Source organism: Pongo pygmaeus, chromosome 18, assembly GCF_028885625.2.
Source record: "Pongo pygmaeus isolate AG05252 chromosome 18, NHGRI_mPonPyg2-v2.0_pri, whole genome shotgun sequence".
Lineage (NCBI taxonomy): Eukaryota > Metazoa > Chordata > Mammalia > Primates > Hominidae > Pongo > Pongo pygmaeus.
The window spans coordinates 54,900,376-54,920,082 of NC_072391.2; the positions used below are offsets into that span (position 1 = coordinate 54,900,376).

Genomic DNA, 19,707 nt, shown 5'->3' on the forward strand with positions numbered 1-19,707 from the left:
GGACTGGCCCACCCTAACCCAAGGTCCTCACCTGTACCACCATGAGGGTCTTGCTGTCACCACTAAGCGAATCCTGCAGCAGGTAGGTGAGCTTGGAGTTGCGGAAGGGCACGTGGCCCTGGCGGGAGCGCAGGGCAGCAATGACGTCCCCCAGAGCCGACAGCGACTTGTTGATGTGCTGCGCCTCCCGCAGGCGGCTGCCCTCGGCCCCCGACTTGCCCACGCGCTCTGAGCCAGCCAAGTCCACCAGGTTCAGCTTCCCTGCAGGGAAAGCACCCAGCAGATCAGGCCTGCCCTGCCCCTTGGGGTTGTGGGGATCCTCAGGCCAGGCTGCCCGCCACTCTCACCCGTGGTGCGGAGGCCTGTACTGCAGTCCACGCCTCGCACTGTCACGATGAGCAGCGCGTGCGAGCGGGAGCTGTGCTCGTTCAGGTTGGTGAACTCGGTCGTGCGATTGGTGTGGCCAAACTCAAACACCTGGGGGATTGGGAGCAGGAGGGCAGAGGCACAGCGTTGAGAATGGGGTCCTCAGAGTCACCTGGTCCCAAGCACCCGCGAGGAGTGGCACCACCCTCCGCAGTTTAGATGAGGAAACAGGCTCAGAGAGGCGTGGGGACTTGCCCAAGGGTGTGTGCTTAGGACACAGCAGAGCCTACATTCAAACCCAGTTCTGTCCTCTAGAGCAGCGTGGCTGCGGTCAGGGGCTCCCTCCACACCTTGTTGATGTCATCCACGCTCTGCACCTGGAACTCAGTCAGCCCTGGTACATACAGCTGCCCACTGCCGTCTGGGCACAGCCGGATCTCCAGTTTTTCCTGAGGCTCTTTCCCTAGCAGGTCCCTGGAGGGGCAGGTGAGACAGTCACCCCCTCCTCCCATTTCCAGCTGCTGTTTGCACTGCACCCAGCCCCCCAGCCAGGAATGTTCCCCCAACCCAGGAAGCCTTCTCCAGCCATCAGCCGAGCGCATCTCTCCTCCTCCAACTCCTCCACCGCATTCAGCTGAAGACGTGGAGATCTCACTCCACAATACAATGAGCCCCTGTGGGCAGGGCCCCTAGCTGCCCACTCTCACCCATGGCCACCTGGTGCAGCCCACAGGTAGGGGCAAGGATTGCCTGGGTCTCAGAGAGAGCCCCTCCTCCCCGCAGGACCACCCAACCCGCTGGACTGAGTCAGGACTTGCAGCCAGGTCCCTTGACGGCCTCATCTGGTCCCTGTACTCCCTTCAGGAAGACCCCACTTCCTATCCCCCATTGCTCCAGCACCACCCCTGAGGACCCCAAAGCTGCCCCTGAGGCCTGCTCCCCACAGACTGGGGCTCCCACCTGAGGACCTCGTTCCAGCACCACCCCGGAGGACCCCAAAGCTGCCCCTGAGGCCTGCTCTGCACACCCTGGGGCTCCCACCTGAGGACCTCGTTGTAGATCTCTGCGGCACTGACGGTGATGGTGTACTCCCAGTCAGATGCCTTCTCCTGCACCTCGGAGAAGAGCAGCTGCAGGGCCCGCTGGTTGATACCTGGGTTCTCAGCGGTCCCCTGGGGACAGAAGGAAAGGCCCCAGTAAGCCAGGCCTGTCCCCAAAGACGCTCATGTGGCATCTGTCCCCAAAGCCCCTTGGCTACCCCTCACAGGCAAGCCTCCTTGCCCAAACCTCCTACCTACCTGCCACTGTCCCCCAAAATGCCCTCCGCCAGCTGCAGGCAACTGCACCTCTATTTCCCCACCATTAAAATGGCATCGCCCTGCCAGGACTACCCTGAGACTTATAGTCCAGCACTGGGATGAGAGGCCTGGCCCAGACCCCACACAGGGCAGCTGAGGGCCAGATGCATGCCTGGCCCTGTGGGGCCACCTGGGAGGGGCACTGGAAATGAATGACCCCACCACTGCCCAGAAAGGGGCTCAGTCTCAGGGATGCTGAGACCTGGGCTCTGTGGGTGGTGGAGAGGAGGCCCAGGGAGGAGCAGGCCAGTGTCCTGGGGCAGGACGGGTGGGCCGGCCTTTCCAGAAGGAAACCTGGAGTCCCCACCTCGGCCCTTGAGGCCCTAGGAGCCTGGCCCTCGCCCCTCTTCTGATAGCACCTCTCACCCTCTCTCTATTCCTGCCACAAGGGCCTCCTGGCCAGGCCTCAGGTGCCCCTGGCATGCTCTGGCCTCTTGGCCTCAGCCCTGCAGCTCCCTCTGCCCCGGGTACTCCTCTGACCACCCCTTGGCCAGCTCCGTCGTCTCCCTCAGGGAGGCTGCTCCCAAGATGCCCCCTCAGGGAGGCTGCTCCTTCGCCCAGCACCCCCAAACGCCCTGTCCCTCCCCCTAGTCAGTTCTGCATCCCTGGCTTTATTTTTTTCCCTGGCCTGACAGGACACTTGCTGATTTGTGTGGACCCTGCTGTCTCCCCACAGCCAGGTTGGCCCTTTGGGGAGGGCCCTCTGTGGGGGCAGGGACTGTTTGGGTCACACCTGTGCCTGGCACGATGCCTGATACACCTCATGCATCAGCAGATACACTTGAGGACGAACGCTCTGATGTTCCCGGTGGTCACCTCAACTCTAAGCAATTCCAAAGCAGAGTGGGGAGCCCAGGGGATGCTGCACACACCCCCGTCCTCCTCCCACCTGGCCTGGCTGCCCCCACTAACTAGTCTCACCAGTCCCAGAATCGAGGGAACAGCAGAGTCCAGATGGGAAATAAGAGGGCCGCCCAGCAGGCCTGGCTAGCCCTTTCCCCTGTCCAGACGCCACACCACCTGGCCTCCTCCTGACCTAGAGAATCAATCCCACAGCACTCCTCAAGAGCCAGGGCTAGCTTTCCACTGCCCTCTGCCCACAGTCAAGATCCTTCCTCGTCTCAACGCCCCTCTCCCTGGCCGGCCACCTGCTCCACCATACCTGGGAGGGTGCCGGTGACGAGCAGGGAGAGGAAGCCTTGGCCTGGCCCCAGGGGCCACTGGCAAGAGCTGGGCTCCCCACAACAGCCTTCACATGCCAGTCTTGCCCTGGGATCTCCTTGAGGACTGAGACCCACCACTCATCCCAGATCCCCCAGGCCCGGCCCGGCCCGAGGCAGCCGTAAAGCAGGAGCGTGCAGTGTACACTCAAGGTGAAATGCAGCCCTGGTCCTGAGAGGTGGGTGGCCTGCCCTGGACTCTGTCCCCAGGCCAAGATCCCTGTGATGGCAGTCCCCCCTTGCCTCTCCCCCAGTCCTGCTGGGCCCATTGTGGGGCCCCCTCTTAAGGCCTCTTAAGGCCTGGTGCCTCGGGGCTAACACAGATAACTACAGCCTCTGCTCCTGGGTTGTGAGGACCAAATGAGGCAAAACACACACTGCACAAAACCCCAAGACCATGAGGGAGCCCACATTGAACCCCCACCCCGTTGGACAGCACCCACCTCCATTGTGTACGTCTTGCCGGCGCCCGTCTGGCCATACGCAAAGATGCAGACATTGAAGCCATCGATGCAAGAGGTGACCAGGGCCTGCACCTCCTGGAACACCTGGGAGGGTGATGGGAGGGAGGCTGGTGGGGGGCTTCCAGGGCCGCTGGGACCACCAGCTACAAGTCCAGCCACCTCCCCAACCATGCTGTCCTTCAGCAACACCACATCACGTTGTTACTGCAGTCACTCAGCTCACAATGATTCGTGACTCATGAGTCATACATTAGACATCAGTGGGCAACCAGGCTGCCCAAAGACTGCAGGGAAGACAGGCTGGTGCCTGCTGCCCTTCCCCCAGCTCCTCCTGCTCTCTCTCAAAGAGTGCTCAGCACAAGGAAGGTGGAGGCCAGCACATACCTGGGGCCTCTCTGGCCTGGGCCTGCCTGCCAGCCGTCAGAGGATGGGAGCAAAGATAGAACCAGACATGAGAACAGGAGGGCACAGGCCTGGCAGGGCTGGCAGGTTGGTCTGGGCAGAGATAAGGGAAGAGTGGACACTGAGAACACATGGTTCTCATACAGCCTCAGGAGGTTGGGGGATTCCTCGGAAGGCCCAGGGGACTGATACAGGAGGGTATTCCCGGATGGAGATGATGGGCAGGGTCACGAAGATGGATGGGGCCATGTGGGTGGGAGGGGCTGTGATGGTGGGAGGGGCCTGAAGGTGGGTGAGCACATGGTGGGAGGATGGGAGGGGCCTGAGGGTGGGTGGGGCCATGCAGATGGGAGGAGCCACAGCATGAGGGTGGTATGGGCTGTGATGGTGGGAGGGGCCTTGAGAGTGGGCAGGGCCATGCAGTGGAAGGGGCCACCGGAATGGGAGGACCCAAAGCCATGGTGGTGGGAGGGGCTGTGGATATAGGAGGGGCCACATGGTGGGCGGGGCCACATGGTGGGAGGAGCCACAGCTGAGAGAACGGAATGAGTTATGATAGTGGGAAGGGCCTTAAGGGTGGGCGGGGCCACATGGTAGAAAGGGCCTTGGATATGGGAGGAACCACAGCCATGGGAGGGGATGGGCTGTGTCTGGATCTCTCCTTCCTAAGGAGGCTTCCAAGGCCTTCAGTCTTAACTTCCCACCCTCTTCTGTCCTCCAGAGGAAGGAGCAGGACCCTGGCTCCCCACTTCTGATTCCTGCACCCCCTACTCTTAACGCTTCTTGCTGCCCAGCGCCCCCCTCCCTGTGAGTCCGTCTTTCCCTCTCTCCATTGCTTTCCCTTTCCCGCATGGGGCCACACTCACGTCCTGCTGCGAGGCCTGTGGGGAGAAGACCTTGTCCAGCTCGAAGGACACGGGCTTGCCCTTGTGCAGCAGGTGGATGATGGAGTCGTCATCGGCATCGAAAGTCACAGCATTGGTGGCCTCAGGTCCTTCCCCATCCTCTTTGGTGACTGGCCGGACACGAGCAATCACTCGGATGTTCCCTGGGTTGGTTGGGGATGGGGAAATGGGTCCAGGCCATGTCAAGACCAGTCTCCACTCTGGTCCACTGGTGTCCCAGGCAGACTAGTTGACCTAGGAGTCCCCTGACTTTTAAGCACAGCCCCCTAGGGGAAGGGGGCCCACAAAGCTGTTATCCGTCATTCACGCTATAGTATGAATTCACTTAGTACATTTCTTCTTGAACAGACCAGTTGACTAGGGTGGAGCTCTGCCTTGGGGATGGGGAGGAAAGGTCAGTTGTGGGGCTCAGGCACTGCGCCCAGTCAGAGTGAGACACCAGAATGGATGCTCTTTTTCTCCCTCGACTTCAGTTTCTTCATCTAGACAATGAGGGGCTTGGGCCCCAGTGAGCAAAGAGCCTTGTCCTGAATGGCAGGACAGGGCTGAGGAATCAGATGTGCATATAGGCCCAGGCAGCAGGTGATGACTGGTGGTGTATCTGAGGGCCCAGATAGTGGGGCAGCCACAGGGGTATCTGGCAGCATGAGCTGGTCATGCCACCGTCTACTTCCAGCCTTCGTTGGGATCCCTGTGCTCTTGGAATGAAGAGGAAACACCCCCCACTGCCAGCATGGCCCACCTGCCCTCCGTTTTCACCCATCTGTTCCAGCTCACCGTCCAGGTCTCAGCTCTAACTTTGCCTTCTCTGGGAAGCCCCTCAACACACTTGCCTGTCCCATACCCAGGAGAGCCTGTCTCAGCCCTGAAAGGGGGCAGGGTTGGGGTTCCCTGACAATCATTGTCGATTCTCACACTAAAGTGTGCACCAGGAGGCAGTCTGTGGGGCCATGACCATAGCCTCAGGCTGGAACAGCACCTGGCACAGAGCAGGCACTCTAGAGCTCCATGCAGTGAATGGTGGAGTCTCAAGCTTGACCAGGCCCCAGGTCAGAACAAGCGGCTTTCCAGCTGCCACCAACCCAATGCTGCAATACCACACCCCTCGGCTATCCAGGGCCTGGGGAGTCACCTGCCCAGGCACTGGGGCCAGGGCTTCTGAGCTAGACAGACTCAAGTTCAAATCCAAGGCAGACCATTTAATATCCATGTGGCTTTGAGCAAGTTCCCTGCCTTCTCTGTGCCTCTGTTTCCTTATCTACAGAGATAGGATTAGGATAGCGCCTCAATGGTGGGGTGAGCTCCAAGCATGACTGCCAAGCCAGGTCGAGGACCCCGAGGCCGGCGCCCACCCCCAGCCCTCCTGCAGTCACCTTTCAGCCGCACGAGCTCGTTGTGGCACTTCTTACGCAGCTGCAGCTCGCGGCGGTACTTGCGCAGCAGCTCCTGGTTGTTGCTGTTGACCTCCTCGATGGCCTGGCCTATCTGGTGGGGGTGCACACCGCTGTCAGGGGGCCGGCTCCATCAGCCTTGCCGGCCCGACTGCCCGCCCCTGAGGGGTGCTCACTGCCTCCTGCCCCTGGCTGAGTACCTGACACACACTGTCACATGTCAGACTGTCCCAGTCACCCCTCTGGGTAGGTACTGCGACCATCCTCATTTTACAGATGATGAAACTGAGCCCCGGAGACGCTAAGCTGACAGCTCGAGGCTGCTCTGCTAATAAGCACAGAGCCAGGACTCAGCCTCCACACCACAGTACTAGTGCTTGACTATGTGATTCAGCCAGACTCAAATTCCAGCTCTGCCCCTGAGTAGCTGGGGACCTGAGACCACTGGCTCAATGTCTTTAAGCCTCAATTTTCTCATCTGGAAAGCAGGGATAATACCATCTAACTCATGAATCCGTAAAGATCTCCCAGTTACATTTCACAGGGGGAAAAAAGATGCAAAATCACACATACAGTATCACACTGTACACAGAATCACACATCCCCTTTCTGGGGTAGAAGGAAAGTGTATACAGTGTATACAGTCATCCCTTAGTAACCATGGAGGATATAAAAATCCACAGATGCTCAAGTCCCTGATATAAAATGATATAGTGTTTGCCTGTAACCTACACACATCCTCCCATATACTTTATTTTTTTTGAAACAGGGTCTTGCTCTGTTGCCCAGGCTGGAGTGCAATCACAGCTCCATGGACATGGTGGAAACTCACTGTGAGTGGTGTTATCTTGGCTCACTGCAGCCTCGACCTCCCAGACCCAAGCGATCCTCCCACCTCAGCCTCCCGAGTAGCTAGGACTACAGGTGCAGGCCACCACACTCAGCTATTTTATATTTTTTTGTAGAGATGGGGTCCCACTATGTTGCCCAGGCTGGTCTTGAACTCCTGGGCTCAAGTGCTCCTCCTGCCTCAGCCTCCCAAAGTGTTGGGATTACAGGTGTGAGCCACTGTGCCCAGCCCCTCCCATGTACTTTAAATCATCTCCAGGTTATTTATAATACCTAATACAATGAAAATGCTGGGTAGGGGCTGGGTGCGGTGGCTCATGCCTGTAATCCCAGCACTTTGGGAGGCGGAGGTGGGCGGATCACCTGAGGTCAGGAGTTCAAAACCAGCCTGGCCAACATGGTGAAGCCCAGCCTCTATTAAAAATACAAAACAAACAAACAAACAAACAAAAACTAGCCCGGCATGGTGGCAGGCGCCTGTAATCCCAGCTACCCAGGAGGCTGAGGCAGGAGAGTCGCTTGAACCCGGGAGGTGGGGGTTGCAGTAAGCTGAGATCCCGCCATTGCACTCCAGCCTGGGCAACAAGAGCGAAACACTGTCTCAAAAAAAAAAAAAATGCTGTGTAAATAGTTGTTATATGTTATTTTTTATTTCTATTATTTCTAATTGTTGTACTGTTATTTTTAATTTTTTTCAAATATTTTTGATCTGTGGTTTGAATCTGGGAATGCAGAACTTGTGGATGGGGGAAGGGACACACACACACACACACACACACACACACACACCCCCAATTGGCTTAAGCGTGCTCAGAACGGTCGGGGGAAATGCTGAGAGGCCATATTAGGGGAGTTGGGCGGGTGGCAGAGAGGCCTTCCCTATTCACCTGATGCCCCGCTATGGAGTTTGACTTTTCACCACATCCATGTATTACTGATATAGGCTTTTAAAGGGGAAGAACTATGTTCTGTTCCCAAAATATATTAGTCTCTGCAAAGCTATCATACAAATTCAAGGAGCTAACGGCTATAAACAGCTCGACATGTAGGAGGCACTTAAGAGGCGCTGGTTATTCTCATATGTACAAGTACAGCTTGAAAGAATTAAGTTAAACCTAACAGAGATAAGACTGTATCAGCCAGTCATGGTGGCTCACACCAATAATTTCAGCACTGTGGGAGGCCAAGGCAGGAGGACTTCTTGAAGCCAGGAGTTCAAGACCAGCCTGGGCAACATAATGAACCCTGTCTCTAATAAATAATTTTTTTAAAAAAATACGTATATAGCATGTTTTTTGTTTGTTTTTGAGATACAGTCTCGCTGTCACCCAGGCTGGAGTGCTTTGGCACGATCTTGGTTCACTGCAACCTCTGCCTTCTGGGTTCAAGTGATTCTTCTGCCTCAGCCTCCCGAGTAGCTGGAATTAACAGGCACCTGCCACCCATGCCCAGCTAATTTCTGTAATTTTAGTAGAGACGAAGTTTTGCCTTGTTGGCCAGGCTGGTCTCAAACTCCTGACCTCAAGTGATCCGCCTGCCTCGGCCTCCCAAAGTGTTGGAATTACAGATGTGAGCCACCGCGCCTGGCCTGCATGTTTGAAATATGAAGTTATCTGTAACATGTTTGGTTTAAAGAATCATAGTAAGACAAATAGCCGAATGCCTGCCCTGAGCAGTCTAGTTTCAAACAGGGCCTATAAGGGCAGCAGTAAGTGTCATGGTGGGTGGGGCAGGGGCTGCTGTCTGAGGGGCTTTGTCTGAGCTTTGGAGGGAAGCCCTGGGTGGATGTCGTGCCTCTGCTAGTGCCTCAGTCCCCCTCAGCCTGGACCCTCCCACCCACTGCCCTCGCTCACCTCGGCCTTGACACTCCTGAGGGCCTCCTGCAGCAGCAGCGGGAAGCCGCGCACCTGCCGCTTGAGCCCGTTGTAGTCATTGGTGAGGGTCCGCAGTGCCGGCTGCAGGGTCAGCAAGTTGGTCCGGACGCCTACGGGGACACTCGGGCTGTGAGGCGGGAGGGGATAAGTGGCCGCGGCGTGGGGCAGACAGGGCCCAGCTGGTCAGCTCACCTGCTAGATTCTCGTGCACAGCCTTCATCTCCACCTGGGCTCTGGCAAAGGCCTCCTCAATGGCCCGGTTCTTGTCCTCTTCCAGGCACTGCATCTCCTCCAGCATCTGCCCGTGGGCCCGCTCCAGCTCTGACTCGTACATGGCAATCTGGCCAGACCAGGAAAAGGCTCAGTACCTCGAGGTGCGGGAGGGAGAGGGGCAGGTGCCACACCGAGAAAGAAACTGGTCACCTCCCATGCACGTGAACACACACGCACACACACGTACACACACGCATGCACACACACATGCACACACACGCATGCACACACACACATGCACACACGCACACACACGTGCACACACACATGCACACACACGTGCACACACACGTGCACACCCACAGGGGTAGAATGGCCTTGTCTCCCTCCCCTACAGGGCTGTGAGCTCTGTGCATTGGCCCCAACACCAACCCAGTGCTGAGCACACATCACGTGCCCAAGCCATGTGCCCTCAGGAAGGTAGGAGAGGGCCTCTGTGATGACAGTGACAAGTGCCACGTAGAGCTTACTGAGCACAGCCTGTGTGCTGGGCCGTGGGCAGAAAGCTTCTTGGGATCACGTTCCTGAGTCCCCACTGTGAGGTGGGTTCTGGGACCAGATTGTGTTATAATAGATGAGGAAAAGGAAACCAGACAAAACTTGCCCTGGGTCCCGTGGCCATCGGGGAGAGGAGGGACTGGACCCCGTGTCTGTGGGGTACCCGAATGTTTAACCGATGCATTGGCCCAAGGGCCTGCCTCTGGCCTCCTGGCTGGGCGTGTGCCGCCACACAGCCTGGGTACCTGCGCCCGGAGCCGCGCGGTCAGCTGGTGTGAGCTCTGCAGCTGCTGTTCCATCTCCTTCAGCACCTGCCTCTGCATAGCCACCTGCTCCTGCAGGTGCTGATTCCGGGCCTGAGACTCGCTGAGGGCCTGCTTGGTCTTGGACGACTCCACCTCCACTGTCTTGATGACATACTGCAGGGTGAGGGAGGAATGGCACGTGGAGCCAGTGGGCACCGGACCTCACCCAAGACCCTGAGACGCAGCCAGCCAGGGGAAGGAACTCTCAGGAACATCCCACTCAGAAACCAGAAAAAAACTAGAGGAGCCTTGAGGTCCTGGCTTTCCAGAAAGCTGGGGGGGTCTCCTGGAACCTTCTCAGCTTAACAAGAGGCTACTATGAGCCTGGCTGGGGCCCCATCCTGGGTACAAACAAGAAAGGCAAAAAGATGAGGGCAGAATCCAGGGGTTGCGCTGCATCTGTGCCTGGCACCTCAGCTGTTGGATACCTACTCGGTGCCTGGCCCTGGATACAGGAAGGGGAAGGGGCAGGACCAAGCACAGAACTGGAATGATTCTTCCACCCACACGCATCTACCTATTCACCAGGACAAGCCCCCCTTATGGGCTGGCCCTGCCCCGGGTGCCAGGGGCCTTGGGCTGAGGCACAGATCAGGTGGGCCAGGGCTCACCTTGACAGGTGGGGACTGGGCCCGCAGGCTGGCAATGGTCTCGTGGCTGTCACGCAGGCGCCGACTGAGCCGCTCCTCCTCCTGTGCCTTCTCAGCCAGGCAGTCCTTGAGCCGCAGCTCCACCTCAGCCAGCCGGTCGGTCTTCTGCTGCACCTCTAGGTTCAGTTCTGACAGCATGCCTTTGCTTTCCGCCATCTCCAGCTGCAGCTGGGACAGCTTGTCACGGAGCTGGGCACTCTCCTGCAGCCATTGGGAGGCACTGGATGAGTGCAAGGGACAGGCCGACTGTGAGGAGCTGGGGTGGCCCTCCAGGACCAGCATGGGGACCGCAGCCATTCTGCTCACCTGGCTGTGCTCACAACCTGGGCAGGGACCTGCTGGCTTTGCGCGCAGCTCTTGCAGCTCGGCCTCGCAGCGCCGCATCTCCTGCCTCAGTCGCTCATTCTCCACCATCAGCAGGTCCCGGTGCTTCTCCAAGTCAGTGCCCCCCTGCAGAGAGCCAGGGCCGAGGGGGTGCATGTGGCAAGGGCAGATGACGGGGGAAGGAAGAGAGGCCCGCAGAGATGGCACAAGGGCAGGGAAGAGAGGAGAGGTGTGGAGAAAGGCAGAGGGAAGGAGAAAAAGAAAAAGGCAAGGGCAAGAAAGGAGGGAACAAGCTCAAGAGAGAAACCCAGAGAAAGACAGTGGAGGGCAGAGTTGAGAAGGCTGGTGACCCAGGGCCTGCTCTCCCTGCTGCCCCCACCCGATTCTGAGTGTGAAAGTCACAAGGAGAGACATAGTTATACCAGGGTTCTCACTCCTGTTTAATGTCAGCAACAGAGAAGGAACCTCCCACCCCCTGGAGCCACAAGGCCTCTGAGGGTACTAGAAGGTGGGGATAAGGCTCTCGGTGTGTTTCTGAGACAGGGTGGGACGTGCGGGCTCAGGAGAGAGAGGGTCGCACCCCTGCCCCTGGCAGGGCCCATATGCACAAGGCAGGCCAGCCCCCTGCGCTGCCCCAGGACAGCCTTGTGGCCTCACCAGCTCAGATCGCAGTCGGCTCACTTCCTGGGCCTGGCTAATGAGCTTCTCCTTCAGGTGTTCTACCTGCGGGCACAGAGTCAGGAGCAAGGTGAGCCTCAGTCCTCAGCTCCAGCCTACACCCAGGCCTCCTGCCCAGCACCAGGGATGACTGATGTGGCCGTGGCTTCTTCTAAGTCTGTGGCCTTAGGTTCCCCTATGTTCAAGCATCCCGTCACACCTGGGACTTCAGGTGAGAGAAACCTGGGCTGGTGCTGACAGCCTCCCACACCCTCTCCCTCCACAGGACAGAGCCAACCCCAGCTCTTCAGGAAAGCCCAGAGAGCAAGTGCAACCAAGGCCATCCTGATGCCACCTGGGCCCACCCAACGGCAGCCCACCCTCAGGACCCCTCACTACACGAGCCCCTCCCAAAGTCCTGTACCTGCCTGTGTCTATGTAATTTTATGTTCTCTCTCTTTAAAGGGGCCCCCAGATTGTACATACTCCAGGTCCTCCGAGCCCTAGATCCACCCTGGCCCAGCCCCCAGAATTTTCCACTTGGGGTGGTCTCTAGCAAGTCAGCCTGTGGAGATGGGTCTGCCAGTGGCCAGGGCACACTCAGAACCTGTGTCCACCCCTGCTCCCAATCTGCCTTGCAGGAGAACTGTGGCAGCCAAGGCTGTTAGAGGGGGAAGGGGGTGTGCACCCCATGAGGAAGCCACGGTTACCGGGCTTATCCGGACCCCAGAAGAGGGGACACCACCATGGTGCCAGTCCCATGAGGGCAGATCCCAGGGGAGCAACCCTTCCCCAGAGCTGTCCTCCAGCCAGCCATCCCCTCCCAAGGCCCCAGACCCTGGTCTCACATCAGCCCACCCCCAGAAACCTCTCTCAGGAAACAATCCACAGACAGACTTTGGCTCCAGCTTCCGTCAGGGCATGTTTAGGACTTTTCTTGCAGAACGTCCTGTGGTGAGCACCCCCCACCTCGGGAAAGGTGCGCTAAGAGCCAGATTCCTATGTGGTGGTTTAGGAGGTTTACACAGCTGAGTTCTCATTACTAAATGACAGGCAACAACGTCCACTGATTACAGGGGACAGCCAGGTAAGGCAGGTGAGGGGCTGTGCAGGGCTTGGCTCCCAAGAACCCTCTAAGAAGGCGGCCACCATGTACTCCCCTCGGATCACAGGAGGTGAGAACGCACACCCAGCATCGCCAAAATTCTCATCTTTCAAGAGAGGCCTAGGCCGGCCTGAGCAACACAGCAAGACCCCATCTCTACAAAAAGTTTCAAAACTCAGCGGAGTGCACCAATGCACGCTTATAATCCCAGCAGTAATCCGGGGGGTTAGGTGGGAGGATCACCTGAGCCCAGGAGTTTGAAGCTGCAGTAAGCTATGATAGCACCACTGTACCCCAGGGTGACAGAGCGAGGCTGTCTAAAAACAGTAAAATAAAAATAGAGGCTTAGAGTCCGCCCCCTTAGCAGTCAGCAGCATGCATCAGCCATAGTTAAGACAGGCCGGACATCTGGATTTTGGGGGTGTGTGTAAAATCTCCCTACTTTACATGGTTGAGATGTCATCAAACAAGTCTGTGTCATCAAACAAGGTAGTGTTCAGCCTCGGAGGTCCCTGTCTCCCAGGGCTGGGGAGAGCGGCTTACTCACAGCAGCTAGGCCAGCTCCGAGCAGTCAGGGAGGAAGTGGACCAAGGGATCCACCCCCACCTCTGAGGAAAAGGCCAGGGAGCTGGCACTGCCTGCTCTTGGTGGGGCAGGGGGATTCCAAGATGCAAGACCCAAGTGAAAGCCTGGGGGCCCAGCCAGGCCTCCCGGGGGACAAGCAGGTGACCCAAGGGCCAGGCCCCTGGAGGTCAGCTCTGCCGCCACCTGCACAAGCACATTCCTTCCTAGCAACACGCTGGGCCACGGGCCAGGCAGGGAGGCAGAGCTTGTGCCACTTCTCTGCCTGCTCAGTGCCTGATGAGAGGACGGCTCAAGTCCTTTGGACCCGGGTGGGAGCAGGGACGGTTTGCATGACGCAGCCTTTCTGCTTTAGTCCTAAAATTGACAATACCCTGAATAAGCACCCTTAGAGGAGTGGGCAGGTGAATTACAATGTGTATATATAGTACATAGACTATTCTGTCGTCATTACATTCATGTTTATCAGGAGTTTTAAATGTCATGGGGAAAGGCTCATCAACATATTAAGTCCAAGAAACATCTGAAAAACCATTGAGTGTACAGCACTAAAAAGTGGGGGTCTCTGGGCTGTGGAATTATAGTCGACAAAATCTTTATGCTTTTCAGTAATTTTTTTTTCTTTTTGAGACAGGGTCTCACTCTGTCACCCAGGCTGGAGTGCAAATGCCTCGATCTAGGCTCACTGCAACCTAGACCTCCTGGACTCAAACCATCCTCCCATCTCAGCCTCTCGAGTAGCTGGGACTACAAGCACATACCACCACGCCCGGCTAATTTTTTTTTTTTTTTTTTTTAATGTATAGAAAGGTCTTACCATTTTGCCCAAGCTGGTCTTGAATTCCTGGCCTCAAGCAGTCTTCCCGTCTCAGCCTCCCAAAGTGCTGGGATTACCGTTGTGAGCCCCTGCGCCCGGCCAGTAATTTTTCAGTCTCAAAGAATACGTATTCCTACTCTCCCTACCCTGACATAAGTGAATCGACTTCCGTTTCAAAAGATTGAAGTCTCCTTCCACGCCCCCTCCCTCCACAGACAGGCTGCTGCCTCAGCATGCGGCTGGGCGTGCTGACCTTGATCATCTCCACTGCCACCACTGCCAGGCACTCAGACCCCGATGCAGGGAGAGTGGGGTTTGCCAGTGTTTGCTGGGGGTGGGAGGCGGGATACCCACCAGCCACCTGCCTGCGGCCCAGGGTTCTGTTCTGTCCTTGCATCACAATGGGAACCTGGGGGCTCCTGGGCTCTGTCTGGAATCTCAGAGGGGCGCCCAGAAGGAGGTGGCTGCAACTGGGGCAGGCTGGGGAGCATGGGGGATGGTGAGGGAGTTGAGGAAGGGGCTGTAAAAGGCCCCTTTGTTCAGAGGTGTCAGATACTAGGTCATCTCTGGCTTCTTGCGGGCAGCAGAGCAAGGGGAATGTGGATGAGACGCAGCAGACTGGCACCACGAGCACTCTGGCCAAGGCACCAGTGGCCTGCTCCGTGGCAGGTGGTTGGCCAGCTCTACTGGGGGCTAGGTCTCGGGCTTGTAGGGAAGATGTCCGCTTTCTCCTGCACTTGAAGGCAGGCAATCTCTCAGAGTTAGGGAAAACAGGCAAGAAGTCAGAGAGAAACGGAGGCACCTGGGGAAAGCAGATGGGAGACGGCCTGGGAGCAGTGAGAGCCAAGAGCAGGCAGGGCCAGAGGGCAGGGCCTTCCTCAGGGGAGACTGAGGGCCCTTCACACACTCACCGCAGCTTCCAGCCAGCAAGGGCCATCCGTGTCTCTAAGCCCAACAGGGGAGGGTCCTGAGCGCCACTCTGGGCCCAATACATACTTGTGGCTGCAAAGGGGCAGCGGGCACATGCCTGAGCCCAAGACATAGGACGGAGGAGAAAGCAGACTCCCCACTAGGCCGCTGAGACGGTCCCAGGACAGCATGGGTGTCAATCCAGGGCTGAGAACGGACCAGGCTGGGGCTGTGCGACACTCCTCCCGGGCCCAAGCTCCTCGTCAGCCAGAGCAACTGAATCACGGGCCTGCTGCAGGGGGCGTCGGCCCTGCCTGCTCAAGGGGAAGAGGGAGCTGGGTCTGTCTGCCGACTTGACACCACCTGCATTTACACTTCACAGGCAGAAGCGGCTCGACCGAGGGTGGGGCCGGCCAGCCCGGGTCTGTGTTTTCTCAGCTGTCTGCTTCCAAGGCGGCCTCTTACCATCACAGAAGAAAAACCTGCTGGTTACCTCCTTACCTCCCACCAAGCCCAGTCAACGATCATCAGCTGTCTGCTGAGGAAAAGCGGGCTCTCCCAGGCCGAAGCTGCTGAGCTGGGAAGGCCAGAGGGTCTGGGATCCAGACGACCTCAAGGAAACTCAGCCCAGAGGCCAGCGGGGCGGCCCTGGGAGCACACCCTGTGGAGCCCACAGAAGGCCTGATCCTGGCTCTATGACCACCGGCCAGGCCTGTCTGTCCCCTGTCCATGCCACCCTGCCTCTGTTGCCAAGTCTTCACCTCTGGGTCCTTCTGCCACTGATGGGCAGTAGTAGCAGCTGACAATTCGAATTCTCAAGCCAGGCTGCCCAGGTTCTAATCCAGACATCCCCTTACCCGCTGGGTAACCTTGGACAAGTCTCTTAAGTTCTCTATGGCTCTTAGTTTCCTTATTTGTACAATGAGGCTACCTCATGGAGGCTGTCTCGAGGATTAAATGAGATGACATATGCGAAGGCAGGGATTTTTGTCTGTTGTGTTCAGCACTGTACTCCCAGTGCCTGAAACAGTGCCTGGTACACAGTAGGTGTTCAGTAAGTACCTGTAGGAAGAATGCTGAATGCATGAGGGGCCAGCCAGAGCAGAGCTTGTGGATGAAGTTGGTAAGCAGAGACAGAAAGGGTTGTGGGGCTGGAGTGTGCTAAAGGATGCTCACATCCACCAAAGGCAGGAGCTGCCACTCGACCTCAAGCGGTGGGTGCCATGTGGGAATGTCAGCTCAGAGATGCCACATCTTCCAGTATTTTATGACAAAAAGGAAGTCTAGAGTTTTATGTGAATTTAATTAAGATTTAAATGTTGGAATTAATTTTATTTTAAAAGCAGGGCAATTAGAACTAATAAATTCAGCAAAGTTGAAGGATACAAAATGAACACACAAAAATCGGTTACATTTCTACAACTAACAATAAACAATCCAAAAAGGAAATTAAGAAAATAATTCCATTAACAATAGCATCAAAAAGAATAAGGTACTGAGGAATAAACTTAACAAAGGTTAAATATTGTATGCTAAAAACTACAAAATATTGGTGAAAGAAATTAAAGATGACATCAATAAATGGAAAGACATTCCATGTTCATGGATTAGAAGATTTAATATTGTTAAGGTGTCAGTACTACCCAAAGTGATCTACAGATTCAATGCAATGCCTAACAAAATCCCAATGACATTTTCTAAAGAAATAGAAAAATCCATATCAAGGGACACCACATAGCTAAAACAGTCTTGAAAGACTGAAGGTCTCACACTTCCTGATTTCAAAACTCACTAAAAAGCTACAGCAATTGGCCAGGCGCGGTGGCTCATGCCTGTAATCCCAGCACTTTGGGAGGCCGAGGCAGGTGGATCACCCAAGGTCAGGAGTTTAAGGCCACCCTGGCCAATGTGGCAAAACCCCATCTCTAATAAAAATACAAAAATTAGCCAGGCCTCATGGCAGGCACCTGTAATCCGAGCTACTCAGGAGGCTGAGGCAGGAGAATCGCTTGAACCCGAGAGGCAGAGGTCGCAGTGAGCTGAGATCACACCACTGCACTCCAGCCTGGGCAGCAGAGCAAGACTCCGTCTCAAATTTAAAAAAAAAAAAGCTACAGCAATCAAAGCAGTGTGGTACTGGCATTAAAACAGACATAAAGACCAATGGAATGGAATACAGAATCCAGAAATAAACTACATATAACCTCGCATATATGGTTAAATGATTTTTGACAAGGTTGCCAAGACCATTTAATGTGGGAAAGGATAATCTTTTCAACAAATGGTGCTGAGAAAACTGGATATCCACAGGCAAAAGAATGGAGTTGGATCCTTACCTTATACCATATACAAAAATTGACTCAAAATAGATCAAAGAGGGCCAGGCGTGGTGTAATCCCAGCACTTTGGGAGGCCAAGGTAGGAGGAGTGCTTGAGCCCAGGAGTTCAAGACCAGCCTGGGCAACACAGGGAAACCCTGTCTCTACAACAAGTAGCCAAAATTAGCTGGGCATGGTGGCACACGCCTGTGGTCCCAGCTACTAGGGAGGCTGAGGCGGGCGGATCACTTGAGCCCAGGAGGCCAAGGCCGCAGTGAGCCATGACTACACCACCACACTGCAGCCTGGGCAATAAAGCAAGATCTTGTGTCAAAACCAAAAACAAAAAACCCCAAAGACCTAAATGTGAGAGCTAAAACTATAAAACTCTCAGAAGAAAACAGAGGAGAAAATGTCATGACATTAAATTTGGCAATGACTTCTTGGATATAACACCAAAAGCAGAGGCAATAAAAGAAAAAATAGGTAAGTCAGACTTCATCAAAATTAAAAACTTTTGTATAACAAAGGACACTATCAACAGAGTGAAAAGGCAACACGTGGAAAATACTCGCAAATCATTTATCTGATAAGGAGTTATTATCCTGGATATATAAAGAACTATAACTCAACAACAACAAACCCAATTTAAGAATGAGCAAAGAACTTGAATAGCAGTTTCTCCAGAGAAGACATACAAATAACTAAAACACACATGAAAAGATATTTAATATCACTGGCATTAGGGAAATGCAAATCAAAACCACTATGAGATACCACTCACACCTATTAGGATGGCTGTTACAAAAATAAAAATAAGCAGGAGCGAGTCCCAGCTACTCCAGGGGGCTGAGGCACAAAGATTGCCTGAGGCCAGGAGTTCAGAGGCTGCAGTGCGCTACGACCATGAATGGCCACTGCACTCTAGCCTGGGCAACATAGCGAGACCTCATCTCTACAAATAAATAAAGAAAATGAAAAACAAGTGCTGATAAAGATATGGAGAAACTGGAACCTCTGTGCACTGTTAGTGGGAATGTAAAATGGTGCGGCCACTATGGAAAACAGTATGATGGTTCCTCAAAAAATTAAAAATAGAACTATCATATGATCCAGCAATTCCATTTCTGGGTATATACCCAAAATAATTTAAAGGAGGGATTCAAAGAGATACTTGTACACTCATGTTTATAGCAGCATCATTCACAGTAACCAAAAGGTGGACGCAACCCATGGATGGATGAATGGAAAAACAAAACAAACAAAACGTGGTATATCCATACAATGCAATATTACCCAGCCTTAAAAAGGAAGAAAATTCTGACGCATGCTACATGGATGAACTTTGAGGACATTATACTAAGTGAAATAAGCCAGTCACAGAAGGACAAATATTGGATGATTCCACTTACATGAGCAGTCAAACCCACGGAGACAGATGGCGAATGAGGAGTTACTCTTTAATGAGGCCCAAATTTCAGTAGGGGAAGATGAAAAGAGTTCTGGAGATGGATGGTGTAATAGTCAGTTTTCACATTGCTATAAAGAAATACCTGAGACTGGGTAATTTATAAAGAAAAGAGGTTTCATCAGGCATGGTGGCTCACACCGGTAATCCCAGCACTTTGGGAGGCCGAGGCAGGTGGATCACTTGAGATCAGGAGTCTGAGACCAGCCTGGCCAACATGGTGAAACCCTGTCTCTACTAAAAATACAAAAGCCGGGTGTGGTGGCATACACCTGTAGTCCCAGCTATGTGGGAGCCTGAGACAGGAGAATCACTTGAACCCAGGAGGCGGAAGTTGCAGTGAGCTGAGATTGTGCCACTGTACTCCAGCCTGGGAGACAGAGACTCCATCTCAAAAAATAAAAATAAATAAGTAAATAAATAAATAGATAAATAAAAGAGGTTTAATTGACTCACAGTTCCACATGGCTGGGGAGGCCTCAGGAAACTTACAATCCTGGCAGAAGGAGAAGGAGACACAAGGCATGTCTTCCATGGCAGCAGGAGAGAGAGAGTGAGCACATGAAGGGCAAACTGCCACTTTTAAACCATCAGACCTCATGAGAACTCACTATCACAAGAACTGCATGGAGGAAACCACCCCATGATTCGCTCACCTCTCACCAGGTCCCTCCCTTGACATGTGGGGATTACAACTCGAGATGAAATTTGGGTGGGGACACAGAGCCAAACTATATCAGATGGTGATGGTTGTTGCACAATGAGAATGTACTGCTGCTGAATGTTACTCTCAAAAATGCTTCAGATCAGCTGGGCGCAGTGGCTCACGCCTGTAATCCCAGCACTTTGGGCGGCTTAAGCAGGTGGATCACCTGAGGTCAGGAATTTAAGACCAGCCTGGCCAACATGGTGAAACCCCATCTCTACTAAAAATACAAAAATTAGCCAGGTGTGGTGGTGCGCACCTGTGGT

General features: G+C 54.7%; 1 protein-coding gene across 9 annotated transcripts in view; it reads right to left on the reverse strand.

Moving 5' to 3' along the window:
- KIFC3 (kinesin family member C3) overlaps positions 1-19,707 on the reverse strand; it is a 44,310-nt gene that overhangs the window by 2,532 nt on the left and 22,071 nt on the right. For 7 of the 9 annotated variants that reach the window (XM_054455075.2, XM_054455072.2, XM_054455076.2 and 4 more), the window contains 13 exons: positions 11,537-11,602; positions 10,862-11,005; positions 10,517-10,756; positions 9,846-10,019; positions 9,022-9,169; positions 8,809-8,939; positions 6,089-6,200; positions 4,677-4,858; positions 3,388-3,492; positions 1,408-1,538; positions 717-840; positions 348-477; positions 32-261 (listed from right to left, as the gene is read on the reverse strand). In XM_054455075.2, the coding sequence (XP_054311050.1) occupies positions 32-261; positions 348-477; positions 717-840; positions 1,408-1,538; positions 3,388-3,492; positions 4,677-4,858; positions 6,089-6,200; positions 8,809-8,939; positions 9,022-9,169; positions 9,846-10,019; positions 10,517-10,756; positions 10,862-11,005; positions 11,537-11,602 (1,917 nt within the window). Of the gene's footprint in view, positions 1-31; positions 262-347; positions 478-716; positions 841-1,407; positions 1,539-3,387; positions 3,493-4,676; positions 4,859-6,088; positions 6,201-8,808; positions 8,940-9,021; positions 9,170-9,845; positions 10,020-10,516; positions 10,757-10,861; positions 11,006-11,536; positions 11,603-14,040; positions 14,540-19,707 lie in introns of those variants that run through there. The other 2 variants (XM_054455082.2, XM_054455083.2) reach the window with 1 other exon arrangement.